The 16,440-nt window shown below is 27.6% G+C and overlaps 1 protein-coding gene across 2 annotated transcripts in view; it reads right to left on the bottom strand.

Annotated features, from left to right (window-relative positions):
- The window catches only part of LOC119608248 (transcription factor Sp9), a 71,199-nt gene extending 55,076 nt beyond the window's left edge, over positions 1-16,123 (bottom strand). For both annotated transcript variants that reach the window (XM_037962577.1, XM_037962576.1), the window contains exon 1: positions 14,785-16,123. In XM_037962577.1, coding sequence (XP_037818505.1) covers positions 14,785-14,898 — 114 coding nt within the window. In that variant the 5' untranslated portion in view covers positions 14,899-16,123. The remainder of the gene's footprint in view (positions 1-14,784) is intronic.
- Positions 16,124-16,440: the final 317 nt, after the last annotated feature.

Below are 16,440 nucleotides of genomic sequence, written 5' to 3' on the forward strand. Positions count from 1 at the left end.
TAGTAAAACGGGAAACTTTCTGGGTATTATGATATTCTAAAACAAACGTTAATATGGTTTCAATCATTGTTTTTCAGTTTTAAAGAAGAAAAGACTGGTTGAGGATATGGGTTCAGTTCCCACCAGAGTGTCTAGTCTCTTGTCCTACAGCGGACATCATTATCGCTCAATTACAAGATTTCACTTTTTGTATAAAATTAACGGCAAAATTCCTTTTTTTAATTTTCTAAAAATTCTCTCTTTTATAGAAAATTTCTCTTTATAGAACATTCTCATTCTTATGGATAATTTTCTTCTTTTTAACAGAAATTTTTTGAGAAAATTCACTTTTTTAGAGATAATGTTTGAAAAAATTCTCTTTTTATAGAAAAATTCCGAGAAAATTCTCTTTTTATAGAAAATTTTCGAGAAAATTCACTTTTTATAGAAAATTTTCGGGAAAATTCTACGAAAAAATTCTCTTTTTATAGAAAATTTTCGAAAAAATTCTCTTTTTACAGAAAATTTTCGAGAAAATTCTCTTTTTATAGAAAATTTTCGAGAAAATTCTCTTTTTATAAAAAATTTTCGATAAAATTCTCTTTTTATAGAAAATTTTCGAGAAAATTCTCTTTTTATAGAAAATTTTCGAGAAAATTCTCTTTTTATAGAAAATTTTCGAGAAAATTCTCTTTTTATAGAAAATTTTCGAGAAAATTCTCTTTTTATAGAAAATTTTCGGGAAAATTCTCTTTTTATAGAAAATTTTCTCTTTTTATGGAAAATTCTCTTTTTATAGAAAATTTTCTGTTTTTATGGAAAATTCTCTTTTTATAGAAAATTTTCTCTTTTTATAGAAAATTTTCTCTTTTTATAGAAAATTTTCGAGAAAATTCTCTTTTTATAGAAAATTTTCGAGAAAATTCTCTTTTTATAGAAAATTTTCGAGAAAATTCTCTTTTTTTAGAAAATTTTCGAGAAAATTTATCGAGAAAATTCTGGAAATTTTTTTTTATCGAGAAAATTATCTTTTTATAGTAAATTTTCCTAAAAATTTTCCTTTTTTTTAGAAAATTTTCGAGAAAATTCTCTTTTTATAGAAAATTTTCGAGAAAATTCTCTTTTTATAGAAAATTTTCGAGAAAATTCTCTATTTATAGAAAATTTTCGAGAAAATTCTCTTTTTATAGAAAATTTTCGAGAAAATTCTCTTTTTATAGAAAATTTTCGAGAAAATTCTCTTTTTTTAGAAAATTTTCGAGAAAATTTATCGAGAAAATTCTGGAAATTTTTTTTTATCGAGAAAATTATCTTTTTATAGTAAATTTTCCTAAAAATTTTCCTTTTTTTTAGAAAATTTTCGAGAAAATTCTCTTTTTATAGAAAATTTTCGAAAAAATTCTCTTTTTATAGAAAATTTTCGAGAAAATTCTCTATTTATAGAAAATTTTCGAGAAAATTCTCTTTTTATAGAAAATTTTCGAGAAAATTCTCTTTTTATCGAGAAAATTTTCGAGAAAATTCTCTTTTTATCGAGAAAATTTTCGAGAAAATTCTCTTTTTATCGAGAAAATTTTCGAGAAAATTCTCTTTTTATCGAGAAAATTTTCGAGAAAATTCTCTTTTTATCGAGAAAATTTTCGAGAAAATTTTCGAGAAAATTCTCTTTTTATCGAGAAAATTTTCGAGAAAATTCTCTTTTTATCGAGAAAATTCTGGAAAATTTTTTTTTATCGAGAAAATTATCTTTTTATAGTAAATTTTCCTAAAAATTTTCCTTTTTTTAGAAAATTTTCGAGAAAATTATTCGTTTTTTAGAAAATTTTTTTATTTTTGAAAAATTTCCAGAAAATTCTCTTTTTGTTGAAAATTTTCAAAACTTTTCTTCTATATAGAAAATTATCAATCAATTCTATTTCAATAGATATTTTCATTCTCTGTTTTGGTAGAAAATTTTATAAATTTTGTAATTGAAAAAGTTGTTCCTGACTTTTCTTGTTTTGTACATATTTCTAATAGGTCGGTATTAGTCAATTAATAGAACAACAAACCACTTCTTCTTCTGACGTTTTGCTAATTACTTTACAACTTAATAACTATTTTAGAATACCTATTATCTTAATAGAAATTTATACAATATATATTTTATTGCTGTTTATATCACTGTACTTGAACTTGTGTAAATTTGGATAATATTAATGTTATTAACAAATTAACCCTATTGTTATTAATTAATAAAGTATTTTAATTAAATTTCTCTTGTTACTTGCATTTTTCAAATTATTTATACCCCTCACAACTATAACTGGTATTATGTGTTTGTTTTGTTGTTTGTAACCCTCAAATATATTGGTTGCACTATTAACTTAAAGTATTTCAATCTGCTCAAAATCTGACTTCCTGAGTCGATTAAATTGTTTAAGTTTAAAAAATTGCTGTTAGGATGCAAATGTCTATACTGAACTTTGTGAGCCTTGATTCAGAATTAACCCCTGTAGCGCATAATCTAGTCGTATATAATCAACCATACTTTCTCACTTGTGTTTTATAAGTCTACATGTATTTTGTATTTGAATTTATCTCAAAGTTCAAATTTCAATTTACTGTTTTGAATAAAACCCAGAGTAGAGTAATAAGCCTAATTACTGGAATAATTTGTTTAACTGTGTACGGTGTGTTGTGTAAATATATACGAGTGATTACTTTTCCCATTATAAATTAAGGTCTTTTGTTTTCTTCTCCTGTTTCTCTTGTTTTTTTCCCTGATATTTTTGTTGTTGTTCCTTTTACTTTTACTCTCTTGTGTTGTTAAACTAATTTTGTTTGACATTAAGTAATACAAGGTGACAACTGACGACATTCAAGTCAATGTTTTGGAGTTTCATTCTCAAAAGGGGGTTCCCCCTTTGCAGTTGTTTTCATGTACATATAATATTTATTAAAATTCAGTTATATTGTAAGTAGTGAGAAGAGTAGTAGTAGAGCAGACTTGAGTTATGCCATTACAAATATTCAATGAAAAATTTACATTCAAACGTTCAAATACTGACTAGAGGTAAGTGAGTAAGTAAGTGAGAGGTAGTTTAGGCTGTCTGGGTTGGTTTTATATGCTTGGTGGCATACGTACGTTTTTTCCAATTTTCAACCTTAATAACTGAGTAATTTAAACCACCAACTCTGTACAAGAATTTTGTCGTTTGCAAATGACTTCAAACATTGGTTGTATTTTTTTACCAGTGAATTGTGTGGTAGTAGTGGCGGCTGTAGCATGTGGATTGTGCGGGCTTAATTATGGCTTGTTGTATGTTAATGAACAATTCAGTTTTTTTTTTCATTTGAAATTATTTTGTATTAATTTATATAGTGTTGTGTGTTTTTGATATTGGGTATTGTTATAAAAAGTAAACAAAATACGCATTAACTTTTAATTTATGATTTCATTAAAGTTGTATGAAAAAGAAATTTGAAGTTTTATTGTAATAAAGTTGAAATCTATTAAGTTTAAAAGAATTATCTAATTGGAATCTTAACCAATATTTTTTAAAATTCTCTTGTTAAAAAATTTTTGTAGAAAATTTTTTGAAATTTTTTTCTCTTGTAGAAACTTTATACATTTTTTTTTTAAATTCTCTTTTTGAAAGAAATTTTCCCGAAAATTCTCTTTTATAAAAAATCTTCGAGCAATTTCTCTTTTTTTACAAAATTTTTTGAGAAAATTTTTGAGAAAATTCTCTTTTTGTAGAAAATTTTGGAGAAAATTCTCTTTTTGTAAAAAAAAAATTGAGAAAATTCTTCTCTTTGGTGTGCGGAGAATTTTCGAAAAAATAGTCTTTTTATAGAAAATTTTGCGAGAAAATTCTCTTTTTATTGAAAACTTTGCGAGAAAATTCTCTTTTTATAGAAAATTTTGCGAGAAAATTCTCTTTTTATAGAAAATTTTGCGAGAAAATTCTCTTTTTATAGAAAATTTTGCGAGAAAATTCTCTTTCTATAGAAAATTTTGCGAGAAAATTCTCTTTTTATAGAAAATTTTCGAGAAAATTCTCTTTTTATAGAAATTTTTCGAGAAAATTCTCTTTTTATAGAAATTTTTCGAGAAAATTCTCTTTTTATATAAATTTGTTTTCTTATAGAAAACTTTCGATAAATTTCTCTTTTTATAAAAAATGTTCGTAAGAATTCTCTTTTTACAGAAAATGATCGAGAGACTTCTCTTTTTATAGAAAATTTTCGAGAAAATTCTCTTTTTATAGAAAATTTCGAGAAAATTCTCTTTTTATAGAAAATTTCCAGAAAATTCTCTTTTTATAGAAAACTTTGCGAGCAAATTCTCTTTTTATAGAAAACTTTGCGAGCAAATTCTCTTTTTATAGAAAACTTTGCTAGCAAATTCTCTTTTTATAGAAAACTTTGCGAGCAAATTCTCTTTTTATAGAAAACTTTGCGAGAAAATTCTCTTTTTATAGAAAATTTTTCGAGAAAATTCCCTTTTTATAGAAAATTTTTGGAGAAAATTCTCTTTTTATAAAAAAATTTTCGAGAAAATTCCCTTTTTATAGAAAAATTTTCAAGAAAATTCTCTTTCTTTAGAAAATTTTCGAGAAAATTCTCTTTTTATAGAAAATTTTTCGAGAAAACTCAAGAAAATTATCTTTTTTTATAAACAGTTTTGAAAAAAATCTCTTTTTTTTTGAATGTTCGAAAAAATCTCTTTTTATATAAACTTATTTACATATTATTTTTCTAATAAATTACAAATGCATTATTTAATTACTACAAAAATGAAGGACCATTCTTTTAAAAAGTATAATTTTTCAATTAACTTTTAATTTTTGTGCTAAATCATCATACGTAATTACTAAAGCCACCAAATGTTACTTTTACCACATTCTTTAATGAAAGTGGCCGGTCATTTTTGATATTTGAAAATTAAATAAAACTGAAAATCCCAAACATTAAATATCCACTTCTCCGCACACCAAGTGACGAAGTGAAAATATTTGTATTTTGAATATTTAATATTCAAAAATACAACAAAAAAAAGATCATTAAAACCATAGTGATAATTATAAATATTTTAATATTAATAATAATAAAGAACAATCAAAATACATTTTGTTTGTAGATACCGTAAAGTGAGGTACAAACTCACTCTACATAACTCCAGCTGAGAGCGGCGCTTATAGGCCGTTTTTTAAAGCCCAACAATACTCTTGTTGGCAGACAATGCAACAGCATATTTTTGGGGCGAGTCAGTGGCTTCCAAACTGAAGCACACACTCTAGTAGGTTCCTTTATTTATTTTTTTTTTCCTACATGTTTTTTTAATAAAATAGTTTTTGGTTTTTTTTTTCAAACAAATGTATTTCATTGTGTTAATCACAAAAATTAGTAAATGACACGGCGGTTTTTTTTTTTTTAAATTAATTTTCAAGAGTTAAAAAGTTACAAAACTTAAAGAGAGAAAGAATTGTAGATGGTTCTTTTGTATTTCAATGATGTTGATGATAATGATGATTATTATCATCATTATTTTATTTCTTAATTTCTTTTGTTATGCTGATTAAATAACCAAAGCCGCCGCCTGCTGCTGCCAATCTTTCTCTCTCTCTTTCTGCCACTCTGTCTTTAGAAATTTGTATGTATGTTTGTATAATGTTGCTGTTTAAATGTTAAAACAAATTAAATAAAAAATATATTTATGAAAGATGATCATGGGAAAAATATTTATATGAATATTTATTATTATTAATATTTGTTTTTGCTTTGGGTGTTCTTGGCCATCAAACTTTGAGGGTTTTTTCGTTAATAAATTACCACAAACTTGCAAGAGTTGATAATAAAATTTATATTTATTAATTTTTTAAAATTTAAAAACTCAGATGGGGTTTCTAAGAGATAAGATTACGGGAGCATTTAATTATAAGTTTTTGTAATTTAAGAAAATTTTTCTATGAATTGTAAAAAAAAAGTTTCGATAAATTCTAATTTTTCTAAAAAATTGTTTTGAGAAAATTTCACTTTCCAGAATATTTCTTTTTTATAGAAAATTTTAGAAAATAATACTCTTTTCATAAAAAATTAGGAGAAAAATTTTTTTTTAGAAAATTTTCGAGAAATTCTCTTTTTATAAAAAGTTTTTGAGAAAATCCTAATTTTATAGAAAATTTTCAAGAAAAATCTCTTTTTATAAAAAATTTTTGAGAAAATTCCCTTTTTATAGAAAATTTTCCAGAAAATTCTCTTTTTATTGAAAAATTTCAGAAAATTCTCCTTTTATAGAAATTTTTAGAAAAAATTCTCTTTATATAGAAAGTTTTCGAGAAAATTCTCTTTTTATAGAAAATTTTCGAAAAAATTCTTTTTTTATAAAAAATTTTCGAGAAAATGCTCTTTTTTTAGAAAATTTTCGGGAAAATTCTCTTTTTTTAGAAAATTTTCGGGAAAATTCTCTCTTTTTATAGAAAATTTTCGAGAAAACTCTCTTTTTAGAGAAAATTTTCGAGAAAATTCTCTTTTTAGAGAAAATTTTCGAGAAAATTCTCTTTTCATGGAAAATTTTCGAGAAAAATCTCTTTTTATAGAAAACTTTTCGAGACAATTTTCTTTTCATAGAAAATTTTTCGAGAAAATTCTCTTTTTATAGAAATTTTTTCGAGAAAACTATCTTTTTATAGAAATTTTTTCGAGAAAACTCTCTTTTTATAGAAATTTTCATGAAAATTCTCTTTTTATAGAAAATTTTCGTGAAAATTCTCTTTTTATAGAAAATTTTCGTGAAAATTCTCTTTTTATAGAAAATTTTCGTGAAAATTCTCTTTTTATAGAAAATTTTCGTAAAAAAATTCTCTTTTTATAGAAAATTTTCGTGAAAATTCTTTTTTATTGAAAATTTTCGTGAAAATTCTCTTTATATAGAAAATTTTCGTGAAAATTCTTTTTTATAGAAGATTTTCGAAAAAATTTTCTTTTTATAGAAGATTTTCGGGAAAATTTTCTTTTTATAGAAGATTTTCGAAAAAATTTTCTTTTAATAGAACGTTTTCGAGAAAATTATATTTTTTCTTTAATTTTTTTACTTTTCCTACTCCAGTCTATAACATATATTATGACATTTTCACATTAAAACTTTGAAATCCAAAACCCTGGTTTACTTTAACTTATGTCATTACTTAATAAATCTCTCAATTTCCAATAATTCTCAAAAACCAGCTATGAACACTAAAATAGACCAGTTATGCAAATTCATTAAAACTTAAAGAAAAAAACAGCTGATAGAAAGGAATAAATTATTAGAAAAAAACTATAAAAAATAATAATTATTAAACAACATGATTATAAAAAATAAACAACTTTTTAGAAACAAACTGAAAAAAGTGAAACATGAGCCACAGCGTGTGTAAAAAGCCTTAAAGACATTTACGCTTAAGAAACATGTAAAAGCTTAAAGCAAAAATTTCTTAACAAAAACACACAAAATACAAAAAATCTAAACTAGTTAGTAAGGTCTAGCTGAAAACTATACTAAAATCAAACTCATAGACAAACTCATAATCGTTTAAATATCACACACATGTATCATATTTCGAAGTATAAAAAGAAAAACAGCGGCTTATTTAAAATATAAACAGAAAGGAAAAAAAAAAGAACACAGATACTGAGAGAAAGACTTAAACTGTAAGAGAAAGATGGCAGCAGTTGAAGAAGAAGAAAAAATTAATAACACATCAATCATTTAACAACAATCGAAGCGGCCAAGTTCAAAGTTGTTGCTTTCAGAAATGTCTGTTTAAAAGTTGGCTTAAATGCTATTTACAACTACTAACTACATATAAGCCATGTTTAGGCCACATTAAACATTAAAAAAAAAGCACAGGGATCTACTTCATGCAAAACTCATATAAATCCACTCATACATCAGTTAATTTATACATTTATGAGTGTGTTTGTATTATTGGTAATTTGTATATATTAGTAATTTTAACTTATGATTTTGATTTTGTAGTTGTTTTGTTCATATTTTTCGTTTTAATTAAAGCTTACACACATTAAGTTTAATATTTCAATAAATATATATTTTTTTTCTCAAAGTTGAAAGAATAAGGTTTAGAGTAACAAACGTAACGAACAACAAAAAAAAATGATAAATTACTTGGGAAAAAATATTTTTAAAAATTTATGAGTGCATTTATAAAGCTTACAGATACGTTTTTATTCAATTAATTACTTTAGTAGATTAGATTTAAAAGTTTAAGCCGGTACTTTTTGTTAGTTTTATGATAAGTTTCAAACATTAGGGAGAATTTGTTTTCGTTCTCATTGAATAAAATAAGAAATTATTAATGATTATTAATTGTAGAACCAATTCCGGGAGCACGACACTTTTATAGTAGTTTTCACTTGGCCTCCGGTAGGTTAGTGGTTAGTGTTCTAGTCTGGTAGACCGGAGGTGGTGGGTTCAATTCCCACCTGAGGCACTGGTTAAGGAGCGCACAACAGGCCCGATAGAGGCCTAGGTGTATTTCTTCGGATTTGATGTATATACATGCTCTTTTCAAACTAACTAACTATCAGAGTCTAAGTCGATCAACAGGATACGTGCTGATCATTCAGATTGTATCAAAAAAATTGTATCTAGATGTCGTTAAAACGCCAAATTATTTCCTTTCAAATTGTTCTTTGTTTCGGAACGACCTGAGTCATACTCAGTCAAAGATTGTCAACTCAGATATAGATGTACCAACTTTAAGTCTTTTCCCCAGGATAGAACTATCGGCCGCAGTCTATGTTGATTATAAGATTACTTTCGATAGTCCGATTTGTGCAAAAACCTTAGAAACCATGCGGGAGTTTAGTATACCCTTAACCTTTGGTATACCTATGACCTTTAGTGATCATCAGTTAAAATTGTAAAGATCTCGCAGAAAGGTATTTCGCTATGCTGCGATTAATAAGCACAGATACAAACTACAGACGAAACTAAATGATTCTCTGATATGAGGACGACATCAATATTATTGGTTCACAGAGGGAAAATGAAATATACACGCCTGGTACTAAATTGACCTCAACGTGTTTATAATTTTTCAATAACATCCGTTGTCAAAATTTATACATACGTAAGACAACACCATGTACGACACTATGTCGTTGTCGAAATTTAAATTTTATACACATCCGTTGTCTAAATGTTAACAAACGTGGTAAGCTCTCTATTGGCAACGGATTGTTTGTCAATAGTGAGCTTACCACGTTTGTTAACGTCTAGACAACGGATGTGTATAAAATTTAGATTTCGACAACGAATTGTTGAATTGATGTCAACATTACATAGTGTTGTCGTACGTATGTATATACATTGACAACGGATGTTATTGAAAAATTATAAGCAGTTTGGTGTCAATTTGGTAACAGGCGTGTATATTTCTTTTTCCCTCTGTGTTGAACATTGCGAGAAGAAACTGCTGTATTTATAAGGATAGCGAAGGAATCAACAAAAGTGGGTATAACAAAGTTAATGGTTTCGACAAACAGAGAATCCATTAAACTAAATCAATATGTGAATGGTGGTGACTATAATTTCGAGGTAGTAACAGAGTTTATATACCTTGGTGCCGTCATAACTTTTAGGAGATAAAGTGAACAGAAGTTCCTATGGACTTGGCAAGGAATTTCGAAATAGATCCCTCTCTAGATAGACAAAAATTCACTCTCTGCAGAACTATTACATGATGACGTGAACATTGTGAATTGTCACGATGGTTCGTGCTTATCGTGCGATTGGATGACAATATGTCCCAGAAAAAGATGCTAAAGAGAGCGATCAAATCTCCGATGGAATGTTTAGGATCATCTTTAGTATGTGCCGCTGGAAAAGGAGAGTTGAAGATCTAAGCGCATGGAAATCTCTTTTAGGCATGTCTTAAGATCCCAATGGATAATTGTTATATTTGCTAAGGTTAGTTAGTTTGAAAGGAAAATATATGTATATTATCTCTGATCTGATCTGAATTAATATACCAAAAGCACTTTTGTGAGCGTTCCTTCGGACTTAACCTCTCGATAGACAAAATTCACTCTCTGCAGAACATTCATGCATTTATGGAGAATACCGGCACCGTATGAAACATTAACTGTACGAACTGTTACATGGTGACATGAACATTGTGAATCAACACGATGGTTCGTGCCTATTGTGCGATAGGATGACAATGACATAGCAATAAAATCCTTCCAATATGTCCCAGAAAAAAAGGGTAAAGAGAGCGATCAAATCTTCCATAGAAAGTTTAGGATCATCTTTAGTATGCGACGCTGGAGAAGGGACGCTGAAGATCGAAGCGCATGGAAATCTATTTTAGGTACGGCTTAAGATCCTAATGGATAATTGTTGTATTTGCTAAGGTTAGTTAGTTTGAAAGGAGAATATATATGTATATTACATCTAATCCGAAGAAATATATCAAAAGAACGCCTTTTGTGAGCGCCGTATGTTGCTAACTCTGATCGGAATTGACTCAAGACCTCCGTATTGATAGATTAGAACACTACCAACTAACCAACGGAGAAACTTAACTTTTCATAACTTTCATTAAGAGCGAAACATTTACTTTTTTTCAATTAACGGTCTTTTGATGTTAAATCCCATATCCGTCCGTCTTGTCGGATGCCTTAACAATGATAGAAAGTGAATTTTGATAAATATATTGCAGAATTTGTATACGTCCTTGAAAAGTGTAACTCTACATGATTAAGTACAATAGTCTGAAGTTTCAAATTGTGAAAAAGTTGTAATCAAAAACCTTATATAGCGATCTAAGAAAAGAGTTTTCGTCCAATGTTCAGAAACTCAGATTCCTGGACGTAGTTTTTTAGAACTTTCCAATCGGTGTAAGGGATGTAATGTCAGGAATAACATTACCCTCAAGATATTTGATCTAATTTCGGCAAAGTGTAGTTCTAGCTAGGTCCGTCCATCTGTCGATAGAATCTAAGAGCTAGAAATATAAAATGTTCTCCAAAAAATCCTAATGTTAGAGAATGTTAGGATGTTAGGAGAAGTTGTCCGTCCATACGTTAAAAATAAAATTGAAACACTTGAAGGACTTCAACGACAGTACCTTAGGATACACTTCCATACACATACTTTATTCAACCCAAATCCTTATATTCCATTGAACGGGATAATGTACAAAATCCGAAGTATATATAGTTGTTATTGCAACAAATTTGCTTATTTTATTATAAAAGATCTCAAAATTTTCAACAGTTACAAAAAATCTCATATTTCCCACACTAAATCTATTAATGATTTCAAATATTTAATCCACACAATAAGCGTATATCCTTAATCTTCTTACCACAAAAATATAGATTATTAAACCAAAGAAAATCAAAAAGTCATGTTTAATTTTTTACAAATATCACAAAATCTTTTTGTGTACAAAAAAAAAAAAAAAAAAACAATAAAAACTAACTTCTGTCTAGTAAAAATACCGATAAAAATCACACTCTTGCAAGCATCTTTCTCATCATCAAAAATCTTATCAAAACTCATCATTTGCTCTTTATAACTATTTAAGAAGCAAAAAGAAAAGAAAAACAATCATTGAAAAAGTCATAATCTTATCTAAGAAAACCCAAAAATAAAATCACTTTATGGTAAACTAAACTCTTCTCTAACAATTGTGTGTTAAACATAGATCGAAAAGATAGAGCGATCTGTAGAAGAAAAGGAAAACATCACCACTTCACACCTTAATTTCAATATCCTGTTAAGAAGCGTAACTGATCTTTTTCTCTACTCTCTCTTAGAGATTTAAATAAGGTTGAGGTTTTATTACTCATAGGAATAAAGATTGTTAAATAATTTTATAAATATATTTGCCAATATCTTGTTGGTTTAATCTTTTTTCTTAATGTTTAAAACGGAACAAGGGTTTTTTTCTATTTCTATTTCAATTTTTATATTTTGTTTTGTATTCTTTTATTTCTGTTAGATTTATTGTGTATTAAAGCATAAAATTTCCACTTGATGTAGTCAATAAGGTGTAACAAATCGATTAAGTTTTTCTAGTTTGTTTGTACATGAGTATTTATTTTCAACATTAAACGGGGCCAGGGCGTTAAATGTTTGAATACCTGGAGTACGGAATTTATGGTTTATTTCTGCTGCGAATTATTTTAATGTTTTTTTTTTTTGCAGTTTTTATTTTAATGCCGGATTTTTGTGTTGTTCCACAAAATTATAAATTTGTAAGGTTTTGTTGTTGAATTTTTAAGATTTAACCTTTAGATATTAGACTAAGAAAGCTGTTAACACTAGAAAATGATTTGAAATGATCCAGCAATAAAATCCTTCGAATATGTCCCAAAGAAAAGAGGCTAAAGAGAGTGATCAAATCTCCAATGGAAAGATTAAGTTGAGAAACATCTTTAATGTGCGAAGCTGAAGATGGAACCGCATGGAAATCTATTTTATGTAAGACTTCAGATCCTAATAGATAATTGTTTATATTACATTTGATTCGATGAAATACACCAAAACCACTACCGCGCCCTTCGTGAGCACCTTATATTGCGATGTCTGATTAGATAAAGTTTCTTATCATATCAGCAGCAATTTTCCCGTCGGATTTCCAAGTAATCAGTAATAGTTTAAAGAATCGGAAACAGCTATTAGTAGAATTCAAATCACATTGCGACGGTATAGCAACAATATCCCAGATCGTATAAGTTATCGATTCAGTTAATTCAATTGATCTTAGAATTCCATCCTTTAAAAACGGACAATAGCGATTTGGAAAAATAAGAAAACATGAAAAGCTTTTCTTATATCCATATTATTCGGTGGGCAGTGGCTCAATTATCGACTGAACTCTTCAGAATTCGATGGAAAACATTTTTATTGAATTTCTCTTAAAACCTCTCAAATGTGTAACAAATTTATTTGGGAGATTTTGATTCTAAAGGGAACGTATATATAGGGACCAAATATGGGTCGCTTTTCAATGTTCAATACCAAACAGCTATATAACTGGAATATATCAGCCATCTAGCTGCTTTCGTTTAGAACTTATCATGTTTTTAACAGACAGACAGACAGACAGAAGGACGGACATGACTAGATCGTCTTAGATACTAATTAGGGCTCAAAATATACTTTTTCGATATATTACCAATGCCATGACAAAATCACTACAACCCCATGATGATGAATATTAAAATCGTGTAGTAATTATGATTTTTATGATCCATTGATTCTGACAGGATTCTAAGAAACAAATGAACGTTTCTACTCTGATCTTGCGAAGTTGATCTTCAAATCTTAAAGAAGAATCAAAATATGCTACTTCTAGACAATTCTAAGACTGAAAACCCCTAGCGGAATCCCAAAGGTTTGATCTTTAAGGTCATGGATTACGTAACTAGACGCTTTTACTTTACCACTTTCGTAAACAAAAAATCACGTTTTCTTATTTTAAATGAAAATTATTTTAATTTACTTATTTCAAAACATTTAAACTTTTTTATTAAGAGCATCATTCTTTAATGAATTTCCTCACAGAGAAAACAATTTCAGTTGCAAAAACATAATTTCCAGCCAAATATGATGTCGTCAACAAAATAAATTTGTTTAAACAAGATGTCCTACAATAATTCCGACAATTTTTTATGCTGGTGTTTGTAACACCCAAAAATATTGGTCCTACATCCACCTTAAATCGGGTCAGAAACTCTTTCAAAGTCGATTTAGCTATGTCTGTCAATCCGTCCGTCCGTCTGTGTGTTCATGTAAACCTTGTGCGCACTCTTCAGGTCGCAATTTTTAAGATAATTAGATGAAATTTGTCACATATTTGGTACCATTTCTTTAAAATGGTTAAAATCGGCCCATTATTTCATATAGCTCTCATACAACCGTTACCCCTCGAATAAGGCTTTTGAGCTCATAAATATGTTAAATGTCTCTCCAAAAAACGACAAAACTTAGTTTTATATAAGTCTTAATGATACTGATTTTCGGGCCTCATTTGACCGTATCCCCCTTCAGAAAATGACTTGATGATCAAAATTCACATATAAACACTAATATCATGATGATATTCTGCATAAATAACTGATGTAGGCGTAAATCTCTCTACGAAAGAAATCCCTTTTTGTGAAGAATTTGGTAATTTCTTAATTCAAATCAAAATGTTATGTGTTGAATTCAGTTTGAAAAATTTTTGTTTGGATAATGGGTATTCAATTTAGGAAGAATCAAAAAATGCTACTCCAGGGCAAACGTTATCAAGTACTAAAAAAATTCTCAATTTTAGCTGTTATTGGCACTTCTTTGAATCAATTTGATCACACATTTTTAAAAATTTCGGTTTTATTAAATTGAGTTAAAACTAACATTGATTTAAGTATGATCAAGATTAAAATGATACCAATATGTTCTTATTTCAAGAATTGATTTCTTAATTTTAGCCCAATTTCTACTCGATTTCAAAACATTATAGAAAAAAGTTCATTACGGACAAATTGACCGATTGACTCAAAAACTATTCTACCGATTGGTGTCATTTAAATTTTTTAGAAAGCTAATCGTGTACAGTTTTCGATTTCTGAAATATAAAATTTAATGATCCAAAGAACAAACACAATTCCATATATATTACCCGATGCAACTTTGGAGACGTAACTTTATCTTATTCAGTTGCAAAATTTACAATATTTATTTAAAGATTTGAAATTTTTTAATACAAATTATAAAATTTCCTCTTTTAATCCTTTTAAATTCTAAATATAAATACTTACCGGATTAACAGTTGGCTTTTGTAAATGTGTTGCTATGTTAGTGATATTCATGCCCATGGTGGGTATTTGTGAGCCATATAATTGACCAGCCGTCGGTGTCATGTCAGTTAACATGTTTGTTGAATTTTTAATTAAATTTTATTCTCTACAACAATGTCAAATATTGTAATTTATTTAAATTTTTCTTGTTTTCTTTTTTTTTTGTAAAACTTTAAACCGGAAGTATTGTCATAGCCGTAAACACTTCAAACAAAATGATCTTAATGGCAAAAAATATTACACAAAAAAAAAAAGATTGATTATTTTTATTCTCAAACACTTTTTAACAAAATTCTTAGGAAATTCTTTAGAAATTACTTTTACATAAATTCTGGTTTCTTGTTTTAAATTAATGTAATAATTTTCTTTTGTTTGGTTGTTTTTATTAAAAGGACTTTATTGCTCTTGCTGGTTAAACTATTGTTGCACTTTTTTTGTTTTTTGTTTGTTAAAAGATTTTGCTAAAAACTTATTGGCCTCTTACTGTGTGCGCTCACACTCGGGGTTTAAGAAAAATAAAACTTGATTTTTTTCTACTTGTGCCACAGTTTGAATGAATTATTGTTTGTTTTGTATTAAAAGATTATATTCTTTACAGCAATTGTTGTTCTTTTAGTTAGATTTTTCTTTTCTTTTTTTTGAATTTTTTGAAATTTGTTAGACCGTATAGTAATCCGTCATGTGTAAGTTGTTGATGAGGAGTGATGACAGGTAGTAAATAAATTATTTGTTATTTGCTCACTGCATGGCGCATTTTTCTTTCGTTAATAAAAATAAATAAATTTTATTTTAATAAAATACAATTTTTAAACTGTTGTTTTAGATTTTTTAACCTTTAAAGTTTTATTTAAATAAATTTAAAAGGACTATATTGATTTAACCGTTAATAAATAGTTGTTTATTTAGAGAATTGTTTTATAACACTAGAGTGTTGTGAGCTGCCAAATTACGCACATATGATGAGATAGCAACTCAGTATGTGGCAAATGTAACCCTTTTTTCTTGGTGTTTGATTTCGTTATCAAGGGTTTGTTTCCTTTTTTTTTAAGGTTTTTTCTTTCATTCACTCGCACTTTTGTTTGAAGACGTTGTTATTTTCTTCTTTTATGGTGGAAAAACTGTAACAATCATTTGATTGATGTTTGCTTGCCAGTCAAAATGGATGCGTTTTTGTCTGTCAGTTAGAATATTTTTTAAGTGTATAAGTTGTTTATTCTGTTGTTTTTTTGTTTATTTATTCCTTGTATTGTGTGTGTTACTTTATCCGCGCAAATTTGAAAATCGTCGTAGCTGATCGTTTCTGTACTTGCAACTGTTTCGCATGATACGTTGGCAAACAAAAAGCTTTCAACACGATACAAAACAACAACAACAATAACAAGAAAACAATGACAGCACCACCAACAGCAGCAGCAGCAAAACAATATGATATACAACAATAAAACAGCAGCATTAGCGTTTGCCTTATACAAAGTTAAAAGAGAAAACAGCAAAATACAAAAAAACCAAAAAAAAAACAATCATGCAAAATAATCATCAATATCTCAATAATACACACAGATACTAATATGAATGTTTACAATTGTATGAGTTTATGTATGTGTGTGTGTGTGCAAA

Source organism: Lucilia sericata, unplaced genomic scaffold (genome assembly GCF_015586225.1).
Source record: "Lucilia sericata isolate MDLA Ls3-8-SP2 unplaced genomic scaffold, ASM1558622v1 Contig000813F_arrow, whole genome shotgun sequence".
Taxonomy (NCBI): domain Eukaryota; kingdom Metazoa; phylum Arthropoda; class Insecta; order Diptera; family Calliphoridae; genus Lucilia; species Lucilia sericata.